We start from the raw sequence: 26,301 nt of genomic DNA on the forward strand, positions 1-26,301 counted from the left end.
TTTATCTGTGCAGAGACTAGTTTGATCATTTACAAGCATGAGACTTTTTTTTTTTCGTGAATATAAAAAGGTACATACATCAGTGTCCAGTTCTTTTTTTCTGAAGGAAAAAGTAATTTAAAGGGGTTGGCCACTTTCAGACTAATATTGACAAACGAATGTACAATAAAAAGATATACAATTTTCCAATATACTTTCTGTATTAATTCCTCGCGGTTTTCTAGATTTCGTCTTGCTGTCAGTTACTTTTAGTGATTAAAACTCTGACCATGGTCATGTGATTTAAGGTCCATGGTCATGTGATGAGCACACAGATGCACAGCTGATTACCAGGCAGATGTCTGATTATTGTGCTGTGACTAACGAGCGGCATCTGTGTGGTCATCACATGACCATGGACCGTAAATCACATGACCATGGTCAGAGTTTTATCCATAGTCAACGGATCAACTAAGTCAGCAATTAGCAGGTGGTTAGAGTAATGGAAGAAACCTAATGGCTGATACTTTGGGTGCAGAAAAAGAATTTTCAGGTAAAAAAGGTTATTTGCTATTTTTATTGCATCATATGAATATTGTTAAAATGACACTAAATGTGACAGATCCAGATGAACTTTGCAAGAGAGGCTATTGGACGCCCAAAGATATAATAGATTTGTTTATTTGAAAAAATAAGGTTTTACAAACACTTAGCAGCCCACTAAATACAATTATTAAGCAATACTGCCATTCAATCTGATATATACAAGTATTTACATGTTACAATCATAAGACCTTTCCATCAATGTAGGTACAAACTATACAGTTTAAAGCAGAGAACAGGAGAGTAAATACAGAAGAGAACTGTATGACAGACACGCAAAGTTTGGGTTCACATATCAAGCCATATAAGGCTCAATGATCATAAGAATAATGCCAAAAAGACAAATATGATCTTCATGAGCTTTCAGGTCAATAAGCAGTAGTCAATACTGTATTTTCAAGTGCTAGTAACAAGAGATAGCCATTTATAAAAATTAGCCTACAAGTACAAAGAAATCCTGACTCTACAGTATTCCAATTACAACCTGAGCATTCAGATTTGAGAGCTGACAAGCATCATCTTCCACTCTGGGTCTCATGCATCAAACAAAAAGTGGTAGCGTTACCAGTTAGCCGGTGAGCCTGTGTGTGATTTTATGCTATGAATGAGAGTGTTACATCCTTGAATCATATAAGCTGAATAGATTTTAACTTTTCTATGTGTCCTGAATAAAGCCACTGTATTTTATTGTGTTGAATGTCCTCGATTTCTACAGTTGACTTTGCATCTGGGAGCCAACCTGGTCTGACTGTGAAGCAGGATTTGTTACTCCAAGGACTAGGTTAGCAGATTATTACATTGTTTGCTTGCTTAGCATTACACAGAACAAATTATATAACCTATAACTATAGGGAAAACTATAGGCATAGCTATATAGCTAAATGCAATCCTTTCCATTAAAATGCGATCAGGAAAATCAGATTTAGATTCATACACTTGGCTGTCCCTGGACACTGGAAAATTTACTAATATAGCACTGTCAAAATAAAATTTTTATATATATATATATATATATATATATATATATGTATATATATATATATATATTACACACAAAGTGTGTGCGTGTGTGTATATTACAAGTAAAGGCTGTGCACCAAACAAATACCACATTACCAGAAAACTAGTGCCGATGAGTTAGGGTCAGTGCACACTGAGTTTTGTGGTGCCGAATCCGCCTCCAAAAAAAAAAAAAAAGCCTCCCAATAGAACTCTATTAGAAGGCTTTTTTTGGAGGCTGATTTTGAGGCGGATTCAGCGTAAAAAAACCCTGTGTGCACTGACCCTTAAATTCCCCCCAATGTGTATCTTTGTCTGTGACAGATGCTGACCAAAAGATTTTTTCACAGTAAATGTCTGATGCTATAGGTGAAAAGTCGCATATGGCAAATGACAGATCTGCATCCAACCAACAACGATGAACAAAATCATTAAATAAAAGCCCTGCTATTTGACCAGCTTCAGTGGTTTGCAGTAATATTTTAGTCAAATAAAAATTTAGATTGAAAGCTTGATCTCAAATCTGATTGCTTAGCAAAAAAATATTACATTCGCAATACATTAGAATACGTTATTTTGGTTTCTTCATGCAATTAATGCAAATATTCATTTGGGCTGTATCTTTGCCACATAACCATAACAACCTCGGTATAGGAAAATCCTAACCATTAATTGGACGTAGGACAGAATTGTATTTCCAAAGACTGCTGTCAATAACAGCTATTATTCTCTGTTAATACACTAAACAAATCAGTATTTCAGGTAAAACACACACACTCAAACAGAACAGTGTTAGGATTACTGTACACTACTCACCCACAGCTAGAAAAACAGAACTCTCTTGTAACATGTTTATATTACGCTGTTATTGGAAAGACCACAAACATTTGGTAACATGACAAATCATGGTATAAGATTAATGACATTACTGTATTAAAAACAAAATGTTGTACAATATCTGCATACAAGAAGTTTTCTTTAACAACTTGTCATGTTAAAAAAAAAACAAAACCATAATAAAACAAAACAGACGCAGCCAGAAATGTTGTAGGTTAGTTTAGCTGTAATACCACTATTCTGAAAATTTAGAAAGGAAACTATTATAGTCTACAAACAGGTTTCCATAAAGTGCAATCTGTAACCAACCTTTTTTCAGTTTTAAATTATTATGCCTTAGAAATGTAGTTCCACATTGTAGTTTATATGTCCCTTTACGTCATAGTAAAGTGCTAGAATTCAACAATTAAGGTGACTAAACACTTTCAAAGGGTTGTTTAGTTTTATTAAATTAATATTGGTTATTGATATTAAAGGGATTCTATCATTAGAATCCAGTTTTAAGCTAAACCCATGTTGGCATAGCCTTAAGAAAGGCTATTCTTCCCTTACCTTTAGATGTCTTCTCTGTGCCGCTGTTCCTTAGATATCCAGGTTTACGTCCATATGCCAATTAGTTTTCTTGCAGCACTGAGGCGGTCCCCAGTGCTTAAACAGCATCGGGGGTGTCCCCGAATGGGAGAGGTCACAGGAAAATGACCAACAGACATGCACAGTCGGCCATTTTCTTTTGGCTGAACTGGAAAGAAGAGGCGGAGGAGCTGAAGAAGGCGGCAGCGGCGCTGGATAGTTTTCGCGCAGCACTGGGGACACCGAGTGCTGGGGAGCTCCCCCAGTGCGGTGAGAAAACTAATTAGCATATGGCCGAAAACCGGGATCTCTAAGGAACGGCGGTGCGGAGAAGACATCTAAAGGTAGAATTCCTTTAATATTATTGTTTGCATAGTTAAAAGGTGTACAATTTTCTAATATATATTTTCTGTATTAAACCCCAATAGTTTTCTAAATCTTTACTTGCTGTCATTGTTAGATCCTTTCAGTGGATAAAAATCAGTTCATGATCATGTGACACACAAGTGCTATGACTGTCACGAGCTGTGCACCTGTCTGTTCTTCACATGACCATGGACTGATTTTTATGGATGGAAAGTAGAATGACAAGAAAGCACAAATCTAGACAACTTTGAGAAATTGATACAGAAAGTAGATAGGAAATTTGTTTAACTTTGCATTATACAAATAATATTTACTTGCTGAAACTGGACATCACCTTTAATACAGCTGCCAGGTGAACAGGCATATTTACACTTGGCAGAGCATGCTTGTGATTTCAACTGGTACAGGAGAAAAAGTCACTGCTAGACTGCTCTGGTTGCAGCTTGTCACCCACAGGAACATCTATTATATCTCCCTCAAAGATCTGGCACAGTCTACCGCTAGTAAGAGCTCCGAGTGATTACTCCGTTCCTGTCTGACACCTCCTGACAGTAAAGAGTCTAGATAGTATATCATGCTCCAAAACTAAAACCATGTATTGCTGAATTCCAAATGTGTTGGAATCAGTGGAGTGGCACCCATTACCTGATGAACTGGAGTTGGTGAAAGGTCCTCTAACTTATATGGCACTTGGTGGCTGGGTGTGATATTTTCTAAATTTCATCTAACTTTTGAGCTGGACTAGAGCAAAATGGCAATAGCTGGATCTAACCAGGATCATCATCAATGTCAAATCATTTGATTTTCTAAATTGTTCGTCAGTCTAAAGAAGAATGTATAAACTTCACTTGCAAGAGAACCACCAGTAAAAATTCCATAATAAAAAGTTAACACAAAATGTTGCCCATAACAGAGTGAACAGCTAACAATTGGTTAAAAAAAAAAAAAGCTATTTTTCTCACATTTGATTTTAAAAAATTTGAAATTACATAGCAGTTACTGTAAACACATATAAGATTAAAAGAATTCCCACATTCTCAGATTCTGAATTAAAGTACTATCATAGGATACGCCATTAGTGTCTATTAGATAGAAGTCCACCTCCGGTACCAATAACCATCTCTAAAATGAATCCCCCCTCCCAGGCTCAGTCACCCAGCTCTCCCTCACCCTGTCAACATTGACAGTCAAATCCAGACAGTCAGCATTGGTTGAGTTTTAAAGAAACAGATAAATAGAATATAGATATACCCTGTTTCCATACCACCCAATCACTTCTATAGGAGTTACAAACTGGTACAATTGTTGAAGAATTTGCTTCTTTTGAAAGCCATTAGATTTCACTGTGACCGATTACTACACATTGTACACCTTAACTTATTTTTTTCATTTAGCGTTTGTGTGAATAATTTATGTGAGATCATCACTGCAAGACATGGGAGACCATTGCAGCCCCAGCAATGAAACCAGAGTGCCATAAAACCCATGAGTATAGGGGATTTCTTTATTTTATATCATTTCAAGTTTGTGGCAATTTTTTCTTCTAATTCTAGAAGACTGCTTTCAGCCTAATGGATTTAAACAATGATCTGTACAATTCCAGAGTCAATGAATACGATTCGATTGGAATCTCAATGGACTTGACTAAAGTGCTTAGTAAGTATGTAGAATTATTACTTGGAGAGATTGTGGCAAATTTAGCAGAGTACAATATGAATAAAAACAAGTGGTGGTGGGGTGAAAGGTTGTGAAAGGAGAAATAACATATAAAGTACATATACACTTAACTCCTGCCCAGTGTAGGAAGGTTTGTATACTGAATCAGTTTCTTGCCAGTGTGACACTTCAGAAAAAACTTGTCAGGTTTAGTGAGATATATGCATCATACATAGCATTTACTTCTCTAAAGCTACTCTGCAATAACCACACAAAGCTCATTTTGTAATAAATCTTCACATTATAAGTCTCACAAGAGAAACCATCCTTAGGTCTGCAATTATTTCTGCATCACAGAGAGCACAAAGGCACTGAAATCCAGGAGAGCATAAGTTGGTCTAGTTTTGCAGTCCTCCGAGGGCACTCTCTAGTTATAAGCCATTGTTTTTATAGGATCTGCTTCACTCAAAGATATGCTCCATTTTCTTTTTCTTCTTACTAAAGTACGTTTAACTCTGTGTCCACAGCGTCTTCTGCAGTAGCACCATCTTTGTACCCTATTAAAAGGCTTTAGGTGGCTTTACTTCCCGTTTTCACCATAGATGCATCACTTTTTCCAGTAAGTTTCCATGCAATAAAAAAAAAAAATCTTCAATCTGTAGGGAGAAGACAATACAGAGAGGTCTGTTCACCTTTTATATTTTACATACGTTAGTTTTATGAAAACATTTCAAAATGTATTTTGAAGGTCATTTCTGCATCACTGTTGAACTATAAACGCATCAAAGCGCAATAAAATACAGGTTTATTGTAAAAGACCGCTGCAAAAGTAGCAGCCAATAGTTAATGTAACAAAAGTTGTAAGTGGCCAAAGCAAATTTGGCTTAGAGTGGGTTCACACCAGATTTCGTTTTGAGGTTTCCTGCCCAAGAAACTGGACAGGAGATGGAAACTGGCAGGAAATTTTCAAACCCATTCATTTGAATGGGTTTGCAAAGTGTCCGCCTGTGAGTGTCTTCTGCTCTCCGTGGCAAAACATTTTTTTATTTTTTTTTTTAACCAGACACAAAGTCCTGTATGTCCGACTGTGTCTAGTTTAAAAAAGAAAACATAAAAATAAAAAAAAAACGCTTTCGCCACGAAGCCGGACATGCAGGACTTTGTGTCCGGTTAAAAAACAAAAAGAAAACGGTTTGGCCACAGAAAGCAAAAGACTCTCACGGGCGCTCACCGGTGGACAATGCATGCTGGATTTCCGTCTCCTGTCGGTAGAAGACGGAAACCTCAAAACGGAGATCAGGCGCTGGTGTGAAACTGCTCTTACTGCACATCACATCCAACCACAGCACAGCTTTCATTTGTAAAATGTGCTAACATAGTGTAACATAAGATGGTGGCGTGTTATGAAAAAGTAAGCTCATTGCAAAGTCTACAGTTTCTTCATTTTTGGCTTTTGAGGATACTATCGCTGTCCACTTCTACCTATCTTAAAAGAACAGCTCATGCCACATATAGAGGAAGATCTGCCAATTGTGGTCTACCAGCAGGATGGTGTACTATTGCATTTGTGCCAACACCTAAAATGAAACTCTACCAGAACACTGGATTGACTGAAGCAGTGACAACACTTTCCTAGTGATTCACTGGTTTCACAATCACAAGACCTAACAAACTACCCTACCACTTCTTTCTGTGGGACTACATTAATAATTCCTGGAACAGTGGACTCCATATACAAGGATTCGCTGTCATGCATCTGGACAGAACTGGACTTCCCCTCCCCTCTTCCAGACATCTACTATAGCACCACTAGAGCTCAAATCACACATGTTTAATGTATTGTAATCTCTAAAGACTGTGTTGTAGTCTCTAAAGTTAATAATACTGAGACTAAAATTTTACACCATCATTTTAGAATTTCTATTATATGAATGCAACAATTACATCCTGAAAGCAAAACTTTTACAGCAATATATTTCTAGGTTTCTAGACTGTGATTGAAGAAAATGTTAGCATGTTGCCACCTAGTGGGCAATAGTTGAAAGACACCTGCCTGCACCTTCACTTTTGACATTTGAACACTGATAGAATTATTTTGTTTTGGTCTAAAGGCCATTTTCTTTAAGCTGAAGAAGCTTTATGAGGCCTTGTGACAGCTATATACTAATGCATCTCAATTAATTTGAATATCAAAAAGTTATTTTTTTAATAAATCAATTGAAAAAGGGAAATATATTGAGTTATTACAGAGTGAACTTTTACATGTGTTCCTTCCTTGGGAGGACACTGGAACATCGGGGACAAGCGAGTATCAACTAATTATTTCTTCTCTCTTTTGTACTGCCAAGAGTTGGTGTAGCACTGTTTAACTTGACTTTCTGTCAGTGTGATACCTCATCTCAGACAGCACCAAAAGCCATTGAAAACCAATTGAAAGTTTAGTTTTAACACACTGTGCCACAGGGTCATTAACAAGCATCCTTGAAGCCCCAATGCTCAGACCAAATTTAGTTGCTTTACACAGCAATAGCTTAACTTTTTTTTTTTTTTTTTTTTTAAAGATGGCGGCCGCCATAGCCGCTGGGTGTCTGCTGTTTTATACAACAGACACCTAGCGCTAATGTCCACGATCAGTGTCCGCACCGATTGCCAGCATTAACCACCCTCATTTTACCGGCAGCGCTTGGGTGGTATTTTGCAATGCATTGCATTAGTGATCAGATTCCGTGGGGACCCTAGTTCAAATCACCCCCCTTTCCCTAAAACACATAAAAGTCCTTAAATACTGTGAAACACCTACACATTAGGTATTCCTTGTATCAGAAAACACCTGGTCTACAAAAATCTATAAAAATATTTTTCCCGTACGGTAAACATCGTAGCAAGGGAAGAAAAAAAAAACAAAAAAAAAAAACACAAGTGCCAAACTGCCGTTTTTTTTCACTGTTTTGCCTCTGATAAAAATTTGAATAAAAAGTGATCAACACAATGGCAATCCCCCCAAAAATAGACTCCCTATGCATCCCAAGTATTAAAAAAAAAAAAAAGTTATGGGAGTCATAATATGGAAACTTTTAGAAAAAAAAAAAGTTTGGCACAGCTTTGAATTTTTGTTAAAGGGGCGCTATCAGCAAAATTATGCTGATAGAGCCCCACATATGCATGAATAGCGTTTAAAAAGGGTATTCAGGCACCGCTAAAGTTATATTAAACTACCCCCCAGTTTTAAAATAAAACCCTAAAACAGAATATGATCAACTTACCCATCGTGCACGGTGGGCGGGCATTCAGGGTCCACCCTCTTCTTCAGCCACGCCTCCTCTTCCAGCAATGTCCTCAGGTCCCGTCTAACTAGCGAACTAACATTGATAAAAATTGGTGTGGGCGCATGTGCAGTAGAAGCAGCATGCTACTGTGCATGCGCCCACGCCATTTTTTAACAATGTCAGTTAGCTAGTTAGATGAGACCCGAGGACATCGCTGGAAGAGGAGGCGTGGCTGAAGACGATGGCTGACCCTGAATGCCCGCCCACCGTGCACGATGGGTAAGTTGATCATATTCTGTTTTAGGGTTTTATTTTAAAACTGGGGGGTAGTTTAATATAACTTTAGCGGTGCCTGAATAGCTTTTTTAAAGGCTATTTACGCATCTGTGGGGCTCTATCAGCATAATTTTGCTGATAGAGCCCCTTTAAGGGGTTATAATGTGAACCATATACATTTGATATCCACGGAAATGTAACAAAACATAGAATACATGTGACATGTCATTTTGGCTGCACAGACAACGCCCTAAAAACGAATCCCATAAGAAAGTTGCACAAATGCACTTTTTCCTCAAATCCACCCCATTCTGAATTTTTTCCCAGCTTCCCAGTACATTCCCAGAATAATTAATGGTAGCATCATGAAGAAAAATTTGTACCGCAAATATTAAGACCTCATATGGCTCTGAGAACGGAAAAAAAGAAAAGTTATGGGGTTTGGAAGAGGTGTGGGAAGACAGAACAAAAAACGAAAAATGCCCACAGCGGGAAGGGTTAATGGTTTCAACTATTTTTACCATGTTTTTTTCAGCACACATATGGCTTGAAATAACTAGCCTTATTTGTTAAATAAGTTGAAACTTTAAACTTTTTTTATACATTTTGGATCCTTTCTGTGAAATCCTGCAGTTTCTCACTCTTCCCCTTACTTCTGTATTGAGCGCTGTTCCTGCCTTTCATTGAATATTACAGTGTATGGAGTACGGGGCTGTGTAAAATGTAGAGAAAATGAGGGGAGAGTCACTTCAAATAGTTATATCTGGTGTTAAAATGTACAAACTTGCTTTTGGCGTCATATGAGCTATCTATATTATATTCCAGAGATATCTCTGGTTGAAAGCACAGTCATCATTCGGATATTTATATGCAGCTGCAAAATAATTATGGAATAAATATCCAAATCCTGACTGTGTTTTCAGCCAGTGATCTCTCTGGAAATAATAATGGTATAGAAATAATCTCCTCTTTCACATGAAACCAAAAGCAAGTTTGTACGTTTTATAATGTCCAAGATAATGTTTGAAGTGATCCCACCCGCATTTTCTCTACATTTTACATAGCTCATACTCCATACACAGTTACTGTGAGAGACGACTGACGTGGTAAGCGTCCAGTCCTCCCTATAACTCAATTGTACCTTAAATAAAGACTCAGACACAAAAGCTGGAATGAAGGGGCCACAGCAGCCATATTAACAAATAAAGCATGGAATTGTGAACATTGTATAAACATTCCTGAGCCACTAATCCCTAAAATGACAGAGGAGGACCTCAGAGCCCGACATTCTGGCCACTAATTTCCAAATATTTTCCTATTATTAGTAAATATTACTTCTAGCCGTAAGCCCCAGCTCACCCTATACGGGTTTAAGGATCCACCTCTTACCGAATCCTTTTTCTCCCAGGCCAGATAAAATCCACAGCCACAACTATAATCCCTTATTGAGGGGTCCAGAGCCCTCCAGGCTCTCCCTCAACCATATCTCCACATTCTCCAAATCCAAGGACCCCTTCCGCCATGGTGCTGCGACAAATCCCTCCAAGCCCAAACTAAGCTTAACCCTCTAAAAGGAAAAGAAAATTACCCCCCAACTCAAACCCTTGTAATCCCTAGCCCAATAATAAGGGAGGGAGGGTGGGAGCTTCCTTTCACTACTAGCAGCGCGACTGCTGCTCTTTGGCCTCTTTCCCCTTATAAGCCCACGCCTACAACTAAACTTGCTAACGCAACCTAATACGTATTTAAATTAACCAATCCTGTTTGCCCGGCCAGCCCCACATCATGGGCGGCTTCCCTGACCGCTGTGCTCCGTCCAGCCTCTTCTGGAACCGCAGAAGCCAATGGCTTCTCATCACAGAAGCCAAATGGAAAGAGTAAAGAGATTCAAGATTTCACAGAAAGACAAAAATGTGTTAAGATATATTCTAATTTATTATACACAGATGGGTCTAATTTCAGTACTATACGAATGTTGCTCAAATGTGCGAATAAAACTTCAAATTTTATTTGGAATACTTAACACATATACACAAAAATAGTGATGTCACACAAGTGAGAAGTTGCCCCCTAATAATATCTTTAATATACCCAGTGTGCAGACCAAAATAGCTCATGCAGTAGTCTGGGAATTAGGGAGTTAAACAGAATGACACAATCCCCCCAGGATATGCTGTTATGGGAGTTGCAAATTAGGACACACTGCTAAAATAATCGCAGGTAAAAATATCGGCCATATAATGCCGATATTCTATGTTATACCGATATTCTATGTTGACCAGAGTATTAACCCCCTATTGACATTGTTAGGGAGTAAGTCAAAAAGAAAAACACTATCAATTTCCCTTACCAGGGTCAAAAGACCTTAATAAACACGGGCTATGTAAGACCCAGGGGACCCGATTGTTTCCAATTAACCCTTTCCCGACATCCGTCGTACTAGTACAGCGCATGTCAGGTGTTTAACTATGGCGGCCGTCCGGGAGTCGGGCGGCCGCCATAGCCGCCGGGTGTCTACTGTGTTACACAGTAGACAGCCAGCGCTAAAGCCTCCGGTCGGTCCCCGGACCGATCGGAGGCATTAACCCCTCCGGTGCCTCGGTCAAAGGCGCCATTTTCCCGGTGGCACATGGGCGCCGCCATTTAGCCGGTGACTGCTGGCGCCTGGAGCAAGCTCAAGGGCCGAAGTCATGTTTCCATGACAGTTGGGAGCCTTGTAAAGGATCCCCGGCTGGTCTGCAGTCACTTTCTTTTGCAGGCTGGTCTATTTTTTGCAATGCATTAGCATTGTAATGCATTGCATTAGTGATCAGACCCAGTGGGGTTCAAGACCCACAGGGGGTCTAATAAATGCAAAAAAAAAATATATATATTTTTTTTTTAAAGGATTAAAAATTCAAATCACCCCCCTTTCCCTAACACATATAAAAGTAGTTAAAAACTGTGAAACACATACATGTTAGGTCTCCCTGTGTCCGAAATCGCCCCTCTACAAATCTATAAAAATATTTTTCCTGTACGGTAAACGCCGTAGTGGGAAAAATAGTCAAAGGTGCCAAACCGCCATTTTTGATTCTGATAAAAATTTGAATAAAAAGTGATCAAAGCAATAGCATTTCCTGAAAATGGTAGAACTAAAAAGTACACCCAACCCCACAAAAAAAAAAAAAAGACGCTCTATGCATCCCCGTACATGGACGTATAAAAAAAAGTTACGGCTGTCAGAATATGCTGACTTTAAAAAAAAAAATTCAAAACTGTGTTAAAACATTTTTTTTTTCTAAAAGAGGTTAAAATGTAAATAAAACCATATAAATTTGGTATCACCGGAATCATACCGAAACACAGAACACAGATGGCATGTCATTTTGGCTTCACAGTGTACGCCGTAAAACCGAAGCCCGTAAGAAAGTCGCAGAAATGCATTTTTCCTTCAAATCTACCCCATTCTGAATTTTTTTCCAGTTTCCCAGTACAGTATACAGAATAGTTAATGGCGGCATCATGAAGAAAAATTTGTCCCGCAAAGACTAAGATGTCATTTGGCTCTGGTAGCAGAGAAATAAAAAAAAGGTATGGGGTTTAGAAGGAGGGGAGTCCAAAACAAAAAAACTAAATAAAAAAAATGCCATCGGTGGGAAGTGGTTAAATAACTGGGTACAATATATTTGTTGCTAATTGCTGGCAACAAAAATATAAACACTGTGATGCTTCAAAGTGTTATAATGCTCCTGCCTAAGGGAGCGTTCACACTACCGTCGGTGTCCGACAGGTAGTGTCCGCTCAAAATCTGTCACGGACATTAGGAGCGGACACTAGCTGTGTCCGTGACACCTGTCATTCATTTCAATGGGCATCGGGTGCGTTCTTTTGCACTCCGTGCCTGTCCTTCCCTGTCCGCAAGTGAAGATGTCCGACTTCTCAAGCGGACAGAAGAACCCTGCATGCACGGAGTGCAAAAGAACGCACCCGATGCCCGTGTTTGAACCTTGTGTTTGATGTACTGTATAGTGCGACTCATTGTGATGAATAACCGTTTCTCACAAAAATATCAATATATTCTTACGTTACTAAATGAGAGATTTCTCACTATCCTGTTTCTCTTCAACATCTTCATCAGAATCTGCAAACAAATTAAGAAAATTAAAACCAAAAAAAAAAAAAATACACTTTGTGTGACATTCTAAGAAACACAGAAATTCCTAAAAAGTAGCTTTCATCATTACCACTGAAAAGAAACTGCACACACTGATTTATCATATAATATAAGAATCTACTAGAAAACTGGCATACAAGGCATAAAAAGTTGCAATTTTTTTTCCACGAATTGGCAGTCTATGCATAAAAAAAAGCCTTTTTTTTTTTTTTTTTTTTTACTACTAACTACCCATTACCATAAGTCTCTAGTAAGCGCCTGTGCCACCTCTATCTGGGGCGCTCCCACAGAAGGGAATGTGAGTGACCTGATTTATTACTGCTGGATTTATTGCCAGGTAGCTTCTTTATCTATTGGTACTGTAGGCTCCAACTGTTTAGCTGTGATCCTTCATGAGGGTGCATGTTGGGTTGAGAAGGTTTAGTTTGTTGCCTGTTTTAGCATTTGGCCTTATCCAAGTCCTTGCCCAGTCACAACGTCAATGTGTCACAGTCACAACGTTTGCAATGTGTTATCAGTGGCCCTCAAATGAGTTTTGTTTTTGTTTTTTAATTAGATGTGTGGCACAGGTGTAATTGTAATGCTTGTACCTGCCAAAGGTGGCAGTGCCAGGAATTAATACCAAGTAGGGCATCTTGTAATCATAAAATTGCTTATCTGTTTTACAGTACAGTTTCAAGGGATCCTACCATTCAGATGGAATTTTTTGTCCCTAACACGTCAGAACAGCCTTAAGAAAGGCTATTCGCCTGCTACCTTTAGAAGTCTTCTCCACGCTGAAGTTCTGCAGAAATCCCGGTTTTCGCCGGTATGCAAATGATTTCTCTTGCAGCACTGGGTGCAGGCCCAAAGCTGCCAGAGAACTCTCCAGCGCTGCTTCCATCTTCTTCAGGAACATCCTCTTCCTGTGTCTTCTTCTGGCACAGACGGTGAAACTTCTAGGTCTCTGGCAGAGCCGACTGCGCATGCCCACAGGCCACAAGAAAATGGCCGCTTACTTACTGTGTAAGTAAGATGGAGGCAGCGGTGGAGAGTTCTCTGGCAGCATTGAGGACACCCCAGTGCTGTTTGAGCGCTGGGGTCCGCCCCCAGTGCTGCGAGAGAACTCACTTGCATACCGGCAAAAACCAGGATTTCTACGGAGCGGCGGCACGGAGAAGACATCTAAAGGTAGGAGAAGAATAGCCTTTCTTAAGGCTATTCCGACGTGTTAGAGACAAAAAATTCCATCTGAATGATAGGATCCCTTTAAATAGTGATATGTCTACATATGTCAAAAATATTCAGCATGGTGTAGCCTTACTTTTTTTAGTTGACCGTGTGTATTTTACACTCCAGCTATAGCATATTTACTGTAACAGAATCATTGACAGCCACACAACACTAATACGAAACTTCTACACTGATGATAGGATCAAACCTATACTTTGAGTACAGCTCAGACAGATCTACCTGCAGGAGATTCAGGGGGTGAGTAGAACTGTCCATCTGATCTTGGTCCTGGCGGTAAAAGTGCAGCACGTTCAGAAACACTCTGTATCATCAGACGACCTTTATTTAAGAGAGAAAAAACAAAACAAAACACACAAACCTTGGTTTAGCTTTAACAATTAACATTCAAATAAAAACTAAATCACATTTTATTTGTATACATGTAAAAGTTATTTTGTATATGCTACTATTAACCCTAGTGCAGTGCAGTGGTTCTTAACCTTGTTTGAGGCACCTAACCCACCAGTTTCATATGCACATTCACCGAACCCCCCTTTAGTGATAAATCAAATATGATTTTTTTCCAAATTCCAGACATAGGTATATGTTTTTTTTACTGGTACACAAAATGAACCGTGCATATGGCCTAGGGTTCGATCGAACCCAGGTTAAGAACCACTGCCCTAGTGCAAGCTGTTCTCCTGCTGTGTTTTCCCTAGGAAAGTACAGACTGAACTAATAAGCTTTTGAAAATTATGCAGAACATGAAAAAGACAAACGTAACAGATATTGGAGCGATAGGGGTATATTGTAAGTTCCAAAATATATCATTATGAGTTTGTGCATATAGCACAGTCCATTCAGCATTATACTTTTAGTGACATGTCCACTGCAGTTAGTGACTACCTGTTGTGGTTACATGCCCTTGAATGAATTGTCATTGTCCTGAAATGACAAGATGTAGTGTCAACGGCACAGGAAAAGAGTCAGACTGCATGGGATTTAATAGGTTTGCTATATATTAATGGCAAGATATTATATTGTTTGAGACCTTGAAAACAAAGTTTATGGCACTTGAAAGTTGTTATGCATTCCTAGTCCATGTGACAACTGCAAACAAGGAAAAGAAAAGCAAATACTGTGTGCAGAAGCTCAGACTGTTTTAGCAACAAGGAGGCGGCAAATTCCTGAGAGTAAAACGTTGACACACTTGAGAAAGCTATGGATCCTTGCCACACAGCAAAAGGTAAACAAGATTCTTCTCCGTTGTTCACAAATACTACTTGAAAAACATATTCAAGCAAAGACAGACCATGCTCTTTCTGCCACAGAAGAAGAAAGGATCAGCTGCAATGGCAAAACTTTGTTCTGTAGAGCACTTGGTCATTCCAAGATAAATAGCGGACCATACTGCTTCTGGAGGAGGCGTGTATAGCCAATATGGGATTAATGCCCATTCACTGCTCCAAAGGCATGAATCTTTCCACTATTTAATACCTTCTGAAGTTGAGATCCTTAAAGGCACTATACACAAACACTTAGATCGGGCTGAAATACCATTGGCTTCCTCCCCATTTTAGGGCTAGCAGTATGAGCTAGTGCCATCCACATGTTCTCGCTGTTATCAGGGAAAGAAATATCCATTTTCTACCATTAAATTCAATAAAACTATATTGCCTACATCAAAAAAGTGGCTCATAATATATTGTGACTTTCACAACAGTTTTAACCCCTTCCTACACTGCAGCTATTTTTCCATTTTCATTTTTTACTCCCCTCCTTCCAAAAGCCAGAACAGTTTTATTTTGACATTTTCAGAGGCCTATGAATGCTTAATTTTTGCAGGACAAAAAGTTAAAGAATGGGTGGAATTGAAGAAAAACTTCTTTACCAGCTTTGGTTTTATGGTGTTCACTGTGCAGTCAAAATGAAATATCACCTGTATTCTATGGGTCTTAACAATTCTGGGGATACTAAATATACAAAGTTTTTGTTTTACATTTTAATCCTTTAAAAAGATGTACTTTTCAGTCATACCATTTGAGGGAATATCTACTGTTTTGATTGATATTTATTCAAACTCACCTTATGGGAAAATACTTAAAAATAGAAGTTTTTGACTAGGCGTTTTTGGACACAGGGATACCTAATGTGTATGTCTTTTACTGTATTTATATCTGATCTAGGGGTGATTTGATTTTTTAATATTTTTACCTTTATTTTTAGACCCCCCACCCCCACCTTAGAGATTTTGACCTCAGGGCTGCCTAGAGCAACCTGTAATAAAAGTAATTGAAAGACAAGCCTAGGTGTCTTCAATTGGTTACCCACTGTCATTGTAACAAATCACTGGTACCCAGATCTTATTCCAGGGGGCGGCAATTCACAAGGAAATATAGCATATAGAAAAAATGGTGCCTCAGTCAGTTTTGAGCAAGGTATTTAGAGGATTATTGCCAGTGATGCTGGTACTGATCACATGCATTGCCGCTGGGTCTCTGTTGTCATATTTAAACACTTGCCATCTACTATAACAGTATGGTGAATGTCAGGAAAGGGTTAAGTAATTTCATAGCATGGATATTAATCAAACAGCTGTATTGTGGTTCAATAAGCTAGTAATACCCAGAAGTTGATGGCACGGCTGCAGTACATGTCATCACAATTTTACTGTTAGGGCTAGTTCACAGTACGTAAATTACGTGTGGCTTATTTTGGTCCGGAAAAAAAACGCTTCCTAATTAGGAAGCGGTTTTTGGACCTTGCCGCATTTTTTGGAGGTGGATTTTGAGGCGAAATCCGCCGTCAAAAATCAGCCTCCATAGTCCTGTGTGAACTAGCCCTTAGGAAAGACAAGCTTTTGCTCCAAATTTGGAGTAAATGAGGAGGGGGTCAGTCATAAACCCCACTTTGTTATAAAGCACTATTTTTATTTTTTTTATTTGGGGATTGTTATTTTTTATTTTAACCCTTATACATTTCGTTTTGTTCTAGATTCTTTTAACACAATTTATTAAAGAAGTTAAGTTTTAATCACTCTACTTTGTTATTCTATGGCTCTAATACATTGAGAATGATCTACCTTATTATTGTTAATTTCTGCTTACCCTGCCCACACACAGCAATTTATATAGCTATTATTTTTAGTTTTTAGTTTTGGGAACACATAGGCTATATTTAATAACAATGAAAGAAAAAAAAAAAAAAAAAAAAAAAGCTGTTCTTAACAACTCACGATTTTCTTCTTCAGCTTCTTGCGGTAAAACTTTAAAATCTAAGAACCAAGCTTCTATCCAGGCCAAAATAAAGGACATGATAGGAAGGACGTAACCAAAAGCACCTTGGGAAAACAACTGTGAAATGCAAACAGAAATCATTAATATTACCAATTTTATGCAATAGATATAACAAAAATAACACCATGTAAAACTCAAACCTAGGGATAGATACAAAAAATAGCAAGCATGATTAGGAAACTTATGTAGGTAAGGGTGGTTATCCAGTTTCTTATATTGATGGCCCATCCTTAGGATAGGATGGAATTACTAGAGTATAAGCCAATTTTTTCAGCACAGTTCTTGTGCTGAAAAAGCCCCCCTCGGCTTATATATATAAATTTTTATTTTTTTTGGGAGGGGGGGGAGGGGTCTATGACCAGTCGCAATAGTAAAGTATAGAATCTACCGTAAAATAGTGAGAAGGAAAATAGAGGCTTTAAAAAAATATAAAATAAGTAAATAAAGATTCTAAATCACTCCTTTCCCTAAAATACATATAAAAGTAAAAAGTAGAAAATTACTGTGAAACTCATACACATTAGGTATCCCTGTGTCTGAAAGTGCCTGGTCTACTGAATATAGGGTATCTTCAGTGCTCCTGTTCCGTCGTGAAGGGGTTAATAGCAGCACTGCAGATACCCTGTATTCAGGCAGGCTGAATTCCAAGTGGTGGGGGGAAACAGTCCTCAGGGAAGGGGTAGACAGACAACCAAAACACCCCCTCCCCTTCCCCATCACCCATCAACTACTGCACCCAAAAACTCCGACCATTTTAATTTTTGAAATTTTCCAGTAGCTGCTGCATTTCCCCCCTTGGCTTATACTCGAGTCAATAAGTTTTCCCAGTTTTTTTGTGGTAGAATTAGGGGTCTCTGCTTATATTCGAGTCGGCTTATACGAGTATATGCAAGGTTGTGAAAACCGAGACCATCTCAGATCCTCTGTTCAAGGACTGCATGGCTGCTAGTATTGTTTATATGCCAGAAGCCAAGCTGCCCACTCGATCGATTTGTAGGGGCGAGTTTTGGTACTGCAGTGCTACCCCACTGAAGTCTATGTGGCAACACAACTATACCAAAATCTTGCTACAAATCGTGCTGCGAGTGAGCAGTGTGGCTCCTGGAATGTAAACATTACTGGGGGCAGTATCCCCAACAACAGATCTCCTGGAGACTTGGAAGTCATACTCTCAATGAACTAATATTGATGACCTATCCTAAGTGACAGGAGAATACTACCATAATAAATCATTTTTTCCTCTACTTGCACTGTCAGTTGCTCCTGCACACTGATTAAAGTGAAAGTGGGAGCATATGCATCTCCGATTTAACCTGTGATACCTCTAAAGCTATGGGGATTAAAGATGATCTCGTTTTGAAACAAGACCAAGATCACAGCTCTAGCCCCCATGGCACCGTAGTTTATAGAAAGACGCTTAATGTTAACATCTCTGAAAGTATTCTACTCTGGGTGAAGCGCAATGCTCTTAGCTGAAGCTCAGAGACCTACTTGTCCAAAATTGTAGTGGGAGTAAAAAGAAAAAAAAATTAGCCTTACCAATAAAATCTGTAATAGTATGTATTCTTGTGTGTACTGATGCATACATATATATATATATATATATATATATATATATATATATATATATATATATATATATATATAATTATTTTTATTTATCTTCGGGCCCCTTTGATGTTGTCTCAGACGTCACGTGGGCCAGGCCGGCATCATTATGCGTAGCAACGCCAGCCCGGCTCACGTGGCATCTGCAGCAACACTGAAGAAGGCCAAAAGCAGCAGGGAGTAACAGTTCTTTTATGTTTGTATCCACCCCTGGGTCTCCGATCATTATACTCTGAGGTCTGAAAAACACCAGAGTATAATAACTGTTAATGGGTAGGCTACGAGGGGGTCATAACAGTGTGTGCACAGGGGCCACGGTGGGGCATTATACTGTATGGACGGCAAGCTATGGGACACTATGTTGTCTGGAGGCCACTTTGGGATTTTATAATGTGTGTAAATGAGGCGTTATACTGTTTGGGGGCCAGAAAAAAAAGGCACTATGCCGTGGGAGAGGGGCCCACAAGTGAAGTTTGCTGGGGGGCCTAGTCTTTGCTAGTTACACCACTGCCATGACATTTTCATGTGCATCCTTGTCTACAACGATCACTTATAACCCATATATTTAGAATCTCTTTACCCTAACATCTTCACAAGACCTTGCTTGAGGTCCCATTTGTGAAGTATCGGGCAAGGCTTTAGAGGGTGCCCAAAATGATTGCCAAAGCAACCAAGAATTTGCAAGTAGCACCAAGGCTTTTAGTCTTATTGCCATTTGCTACTGCTGGTATACTGCTGTCACTGATGTCAGAACTATTGAAGAAGACACGAAAAAGCCAGCAGGCTTCAAAGAAAGGAATGACCTGCACATTCTCCAGACTTAAAACACCATGCAGCTTGCTTGTTTGTTTGAACTGCAGAGACGAATGAAAGCAAAGCAACTTACAAGTGCAGCATTTCTGGGAACTTCTGCAACAATGTTGAACAATAAATGTAACTGCAGAAACAATGACTGGATTGTATGAAACTGTTGAATCAGTTAGAGATCGTTACTGTGAAGAGTGTGCTTTCATATAAAAGTACATTTCAGATATTAACCCCCTAACAGTCACATTAAAATTGCAAAAACGTCCAGAAAACGTCACTTAATTTTTGCAGATTTAGAATTTATGGCTCAAATAAATATTGCTGACTCTGGTGCATTTTTATGGATGTAGCGATACCAATTTTGTCTATTTTTCCTTTTTTCTGCAAAACGACTTTAATCGTAAAACAAGACCAAGATCACAGTGCTATCCCCCGCAGTGGCTGTGCAGTTAGAGCAGTTCCTGGATGTATCTTGCTCAGGGTAAACTGTAATGTACTTTGCTCAAAGCCCAAGCAGGTTTTGTCCAGTGGGAGGGGGTTTAAACTGTGTAAATATCAATAAAAACTGGAAAAATTGAAGTGTCCTGGAACCTTTTACTTGTAGCCTATATTAAAATTGGGGACTAGAAATTCTGCAGCCACATGTTGGTGGACACTATGTAAGAGAGGTCATTATTCCGCTGTACTCTTCCCTGGTCAGACCACACCTGGAATACTGTGTACAGTTCTGGGCGCCTCAATTCAAGAAAGACATCGATATATTGGAGCAAGTCCAGAGAAGAGCAACCAAAATGGTGGAAGGTCTGCAAACCATGTCCTATGAGGAGCGGCTAAAAGAACTGGGATTGTTTAGTTTGCAGAAGAGAAGGCTGAGGGGAGATTTAATAGCAGTCTACAAATATCTGAAAGGTAGTCACAGTGCAGAGGGATCTACCCTATTCTCATTAGCACAAGGAAGTACAAGAAGCAATGGGATGAAACTAAAGGGAAAGAGATACAGATTAGACATTAGGAAAAACTTTCTGACAGTGAGGGTAGTGAGAGAGTGGAATAGGCTGCCACGGGAGGTGGTGGGCGCTCCATCAATGGAAATCTTCAAGCGGAATCTGGATAAACATATAGCTGGGATGATTTGGGAAAACCTGCACTCGCAGGGGGTTGGACCCGATGGCCCTTGAGGTCCCTTCCAACTCTACCATAAGATAAGATATAAGATATATATAAAATTAAGCTTAATAATTAAGCTTAATTTTAGTTACATAACTAAAAGCCACCCCTTGTATATACAGTTTTATATACAATTTTTTTTTTTAGCCAAAGCCACAACGGACCCAGCAAGGAAGAGAAATATAACCCCTTCCTTTTCTATTTCCAATTCCATCTGAATCTACTCATGGCTTTGCCTCTAAAACTGCAGATACAGTAATCGTTTTCTTACACACCTAAAAAACCCATGGGAATTACAGGGTGAAACTGTACCCCTAAATATCTCATTAAGTTGAATTTCTTCCAAATCGAACACTGTTGGTGTTATAAAGGAAAAACCGGCCTACCATAATTGGTGGCCAGACCTCTTCATCAAGCCTTTTGCAGGAAGTTTTGAGAACTTTCTGCCATATAACGGAGAAAATTCAAGAAAATTCACCCTTACTCCTCTACTCTAATTCTGCACTGGGCCCTAACACACACTTTCAGTCCATCTGAAAAATGGCCACTCACCTACTCACTACAGCAAAATGGCTAATCCCCTTGAACTGGAGATCCTGCAATCCCCCCAAGCTCCCATAGGTGGTACAAGAAGGTGGACAATATGGCCAAATAGGCAGACAGGAATCATGAACAAATGTGATCTCCTGGCAGAGCCTTTCAAAACAACCTCAAGGTATACCAACATTCATTGAGAGGAGCAGCACTGTATAAGATGGACCACCTACGCGTCCCCCCCCACACACACACACACACACTCCACCTACTATATTCCATGGCTCTGCCACATAGAACTAGGTACTGTATTTTATTTTCTAGGTGATAAGATGTGTGACTGTAAAAGTACACCCCAGGTTTGGGCAAGAAAAATGGGCACTGCTGGACTCTGCTGACTTAAAGGGGCTGGCCACTTTCAGACCATTATTGAGAGATAAATGATATTGTTGATATAACACATAGTTGTATATTTTTCCAATATTTTTCTGTATCAATTCCTCATAGTTTTCTAGATCTCTGCTTGCTGTCGTTCATTTGGCTTGTCCATGGTCATGTGATGAGCACGCAGGTGCTGCTCGTTATAGCCATAGCACAGTAATCAACATCTGCCTGGTAACGAGCAGCCCCTGTGTACTCATCACATGACCATGGACCGTAAATCACATGACCATGGTCAGACTTTTATCCACTAGAAGTAACAGAATGAATGACAGCAAGCAGAGATCTACAAACTATGAGTAATTCATACAGAAAGTATATTGGAAAATTGCATATCCTTTCATTAAAATAATCAATAACACTTGTCTCTCTATATTGATCTGGAAATCAAGGGTCAACCCATTTAACACTAAGGGTGCGTTCACACGATGTAAAATGGCGCGTGATCTGGCACGTATACGCAACATTAGGGGCGCAAAGTAACGCGACGTATACGCTCTTAACTCCCATTGAAATCAAAGGGATCTTTTTGAGCGCGCAAACTGCTGACGCGTAGACGTGCCAGATCACGCTCCACTTTACATCGTATGAACGCACCCTAAGATGCAGGTACTTTTCAGTAAGGTTTTTGCTTGCTAAAAAGTGTGTGCTCTAGTCTGAAAATATGGTAGTTATTGTATGTCATTTGCTGTGGCCCACAATATTACTCATCTGTAGATGAACCTCTCCTATGGCAGACCACGTTTCTTCCTGAGGACTCGCCCAAAATGTATACCACTAAAGGACTTAGACTATACCTTATTGTCTTCATACGGTACTCTGTATATTGTAACTTGGCAAATATTCTATTATAGTGCGAAATGCAATAAGATTACAAAAAAAATTTCAGATACATGACATACACGCGATGACAACTAATACAAATTACTCCAACAGATAGTGATCTATTAAGATACATTCTTATTCAAGCTTTCTATGTGCTTACCTTAGATAAAATAACTTTCACTATCAGGAAGGCACAGGTCGTCGCTGTGGTCACCTTCAGGAGAAAGAGCAAAAAAAGACATTTCAAATCATAATATAAAAGCTTCAGTCAAACTAACAGAGCCCTCTTAACACCCCCTCAGGTTAAATACCTGAGTGACAACCAAATATTTTTCTCCTAACCTGCATAGTACCTGCTGCTAGATTTAACACGTACACCTTTCTGGAATCTACAGAGATACACACAAATATTCAGAAGACTGATTTCTAACATATACAGTGCTTAGTAAATGTTCCAACACCTGAATAGAATATGGGTCAACATATGCCCTTCACTGAGACTCCAAAATCTCCATAGCACATGCTATAAGCTATATAAGGTGGCCAATTGTTCACCATTTCTGACAAAAAAAAAAAAAAAAAATTACAGACCACATTCCTGTCAAAGTTCATAACTTGCTATCCACTTATTTACTTGCTGACTGACCCATTGGTCCTGTCCAAAGCAGCTGTCCCAAATCATTCACGGTCTTACAATAATAATAATAAATAATAAATTTTATTTATATAGTTATAGTTTATTTATATAGTCTTATTGTTGTTATAGCCAGGATGATGATGATTTAATGAAGAATTTATGCCATCTACAGAGACACCAGTGATTGTTTTAACAAAAGCCTAGAATAAGACAATACTTGGAAGGTTATAAAACACCCATCAGCAATTCTGATATATCTTCCCCACAACATAATTCTGGGGCATATTTTCTTAGGGCAAGTTTACACTAAGTTTTTTGCAGGCAGAATCCCCCTCAAAAATTGCCTCACAAACTATTTATTTCTATGTGAGACAGTAGCAGACTTTTCTTCTAGCTGATTTTTTTTTTTTTTTTTTTTCAGCTAGAGGAGAAAAAGCATAAGAAGTAGAACCCATCTTCACGAGGATTTGGCCTGGCAAATCCCTATGGGAATGGGTAGTAGAAAAAAAAAAGCTAGGTTTTTTTTTTTAGCAGGTTTTGGATCTTTGAATTGAATAGGAGAGTTGAGAGCCATTTTTTAATGCTGATTTTGAAGCGGATTCCATCTCAAATATCTTCCAGCAAAAAATGCAGTGTAGTAGGCAGTGTAATGTTACCAGATAAATGGGCCTAAATGCAGGGAATCTCAAGCCATGGATTGTACAGTAAGATTGAGGAGCATGCTCATTTCTACAGTGTTCTGCTGACTCCCTTTGTTTTCAAGCACAATTTGCCACCGATTACTATGCACACTTTGTTGGGTCTGAGACACTCCCCTCCAATTTTGACTCCTCCATACATGTGGTTTCAGACAACCAAAGCATAATATGCAGTATGTTTGAAGAGCTGCTATCGAAGTAACAGTGTCACAAAGATGAAAAAGGAGGACACCAGATATAGTAACTATGCATTTATTATAATAACAATAAGTATATTCTGTATTGCTAACACTACATTATCACAGTCAAATAAAAACGTCTTTGTGGCATTCACTGCATGGCCACTTTACATGACCCCAGAATACAGACCCGTTTTCTGTGGATCAGTTTTAGTCAAAGGCCACACATAATGAAAAGCTGTAAAATCGTTGTAGAAAAGACCATGGTGAAAACATTTTTTTTTTTTCTGCAGTTTTCAAACCAGGCATGATCATGGGTACTGGACTAGCCAGGGCCAATATTTAAAAAAACCTGTAAACCCGGTGGGGTATTCTTGTGCAACTGTGTTGACAGCATACCAACTGAGTGACTGAGGTAAATCATGCAGCAAAAAGGGATCCTGAGGACATAAACAATTTGGCAACGAAAGGGAATCACAGATGCCAGAGTCAAGCAAATTTCAGCAGACGACGACACTTGTACTGCAACTAACATGTCTCATTGCACTTATCAATCCTTAGCAAGGACTGGCTATAACCCTAGATAACTAGTTTCAATCCATTGTGGTCAAAGGAAGACCGAAAAACAAGACTCCAGTGGACAAATATTGGATCATTGAGCAGTGAGAAAACACTGGTCTATATCAATCAAATTGCACCATGCTGTTGGGAGGGTCAGAGTTTTTACACAAGCAGCATGAAATCACGAAACCTTCAAGTCAGGTGTTAATAGTTCTGGTGCAAAAAGTAATGGTGTTTGGTGTGAGGTTTTCTTGGCATACCTCGGGTCCTCTGATACATAGATGGAGGATCAAAGCATTACAGGATGGGTGTCACTAATAAAGTGACCACCATGTGTATAGCTTTAGTATTCCCATGTATCTACAATAGGAGACTTATCACTATATATATCTAATATATCTAACCAGAGAGATACTCACCGCAACTGCCCACCAGTGGCGCAGTTTGCATATTGCATAAGCAATAATTAGAACATTAAATCGAAAGAATGATAACAACTGTGGAAAGAAAGAAAACATCATGGTTTATTGCATCACATGCTTCATTATGTATTACTGTTATTTCAACACTCTTTACGAAATGACAAAAGTTTCTCCGTCATCCCCCACACCCCAAAATAAGGCGTACAAAGGATTCTTCCTGTACAGAGGTCCTCTCCCTTACAAATGAGCATCTTCTGGATCAGGAGACAGAATTAGGATTCATACAAAACTGTAATTGTGATGTATGTGCATGACCTCTAACTCAATCTCTAACAGTGGTAAGGCCTTTCAGTTGGGCCATGTATACAAATACAATTAATAAATATAACTGTTAAAGAAAATTCTCTATGGTACTAAAGATCATATTAAAGTACTGTCTGAACACTGGTTTGAATAGATCTTAGTTTGTACACCTATGCTTATAATACAGATGTCCAGTGAAAGTCTTCCAAAGTACTGATAAAAGACAGAAAACAAAAGCAAGTCCAAAAATGTAAAAAAAAAAAAGTTTTGCGCATACAAAAACAAAGATGACGGGGCCACACGGTGGCTCAGTGGTTAGCACTGCAGCCTTGCAGTGCTGGAATCCTCGGTTCGAATCCTGCCAAGGGCAAAAAACAATCTGCAAGGAGTTTGTATGGTCTCCCCGTGTTTGCATGGATTTCCATCCCATACTCCAAAAAAGACATACTGATAGGAAAAAAAAAAAAGTACATTGTGAGCCGTATGTTGTGCTCACAATCTACATGAATAAAAAAAAAAAAAATAAAAGATGTAAATAGTCTAAAAACTATTACATATGGAATGTTTCTAATCATACATTGTAAAAATAAAGAAAAAAACTCTACAGATCTGTTCTGTGAAACAACTTCAAAGTATACAGTAGCTGAAACTTGATGTGCATCTGGTACTGTCTCACAAACATTGCCTTCACGCTTCTAGCCACTGCACCACATTCACAGTATATTACAGCTCTTACTTTACTCAAATACTTACAAAGATGTCAAAGAACGAGAAGTAGTAGTCATACTGTAAAACCTCTTTCTGCAAGGCCTCTAGAATATTAACATTTGCCTAAAAGAAAAAAAAAACAACACTAAACATTTTAGACACAGAGATGTCAAATATTGTATGTAGGATCCACAG

General features: G+C 38.9%; 1 protein-coding gene across 1 annotated transcript in view; it reads right to left on the reverse strand.

The window, feature by feature from the left end:
- Nucleotides 1-4,339: 4,339 nt before the first annotated feature.
- STARD3NL (STARD3 N-terminal like) overlaps nucleotides 4,340-26,301 on the reverse strand; it is a 39,633-nt gene continuing 17,671 nt past the window's right edge. The window contains exons 4-10 of the mRNA XM_075271175.1: nucleotides 26,152-26,229; nucleotides 25,093-25,170; nucleotides 22,759-22,812; nucleotides 17,156-17,273; nucleotides 14,161-14,259; nucleotides 12,619-12,675; nucleotides 4,340-5,666 (exon numbers count right to left, since the gene is read on the reverse strand). Of these exons, the coding sequence (XP_075127276.1) occupies nucleotides 12,623-12,675; nucleotides 14,161-14,259; nucleotides 17,156-17,273; nucleotides 22,759-22,812; nucleotides 25,093-25,170; nucleotides 26,152-26,229 (480 nt within the window). The 3' untranslated portion in view covers nucleotides 4,340-5,666; nucleotides 12,619-12,622. The remainder of the gene's footprint in view (nucleotides 5,667-12,618; nucleotides 12,676-14,160; nucleotides 14,260-17,155; nucleotides 17,274-22,758; nucleotides 22,813-25,092; nucleotides 25,171-26,151; nucleotides 26,230-26,301) is intronic.

Source organism: Leptodactylus fuscus, chromosome 4 (assembly GCF_031893055.1).
Source record: "Leptodactylus fuscus isolate aLepFus1 chromosome 4, aLepFus1.hap2, whole genome shotgun sequence".
NCBI classification, from domain to species: Eukaryota; Metazoa; Chordata; class Amphibia; order Anura; family Leptodactylidae; genus Leptodactylus; species Leptodactylus fuscus.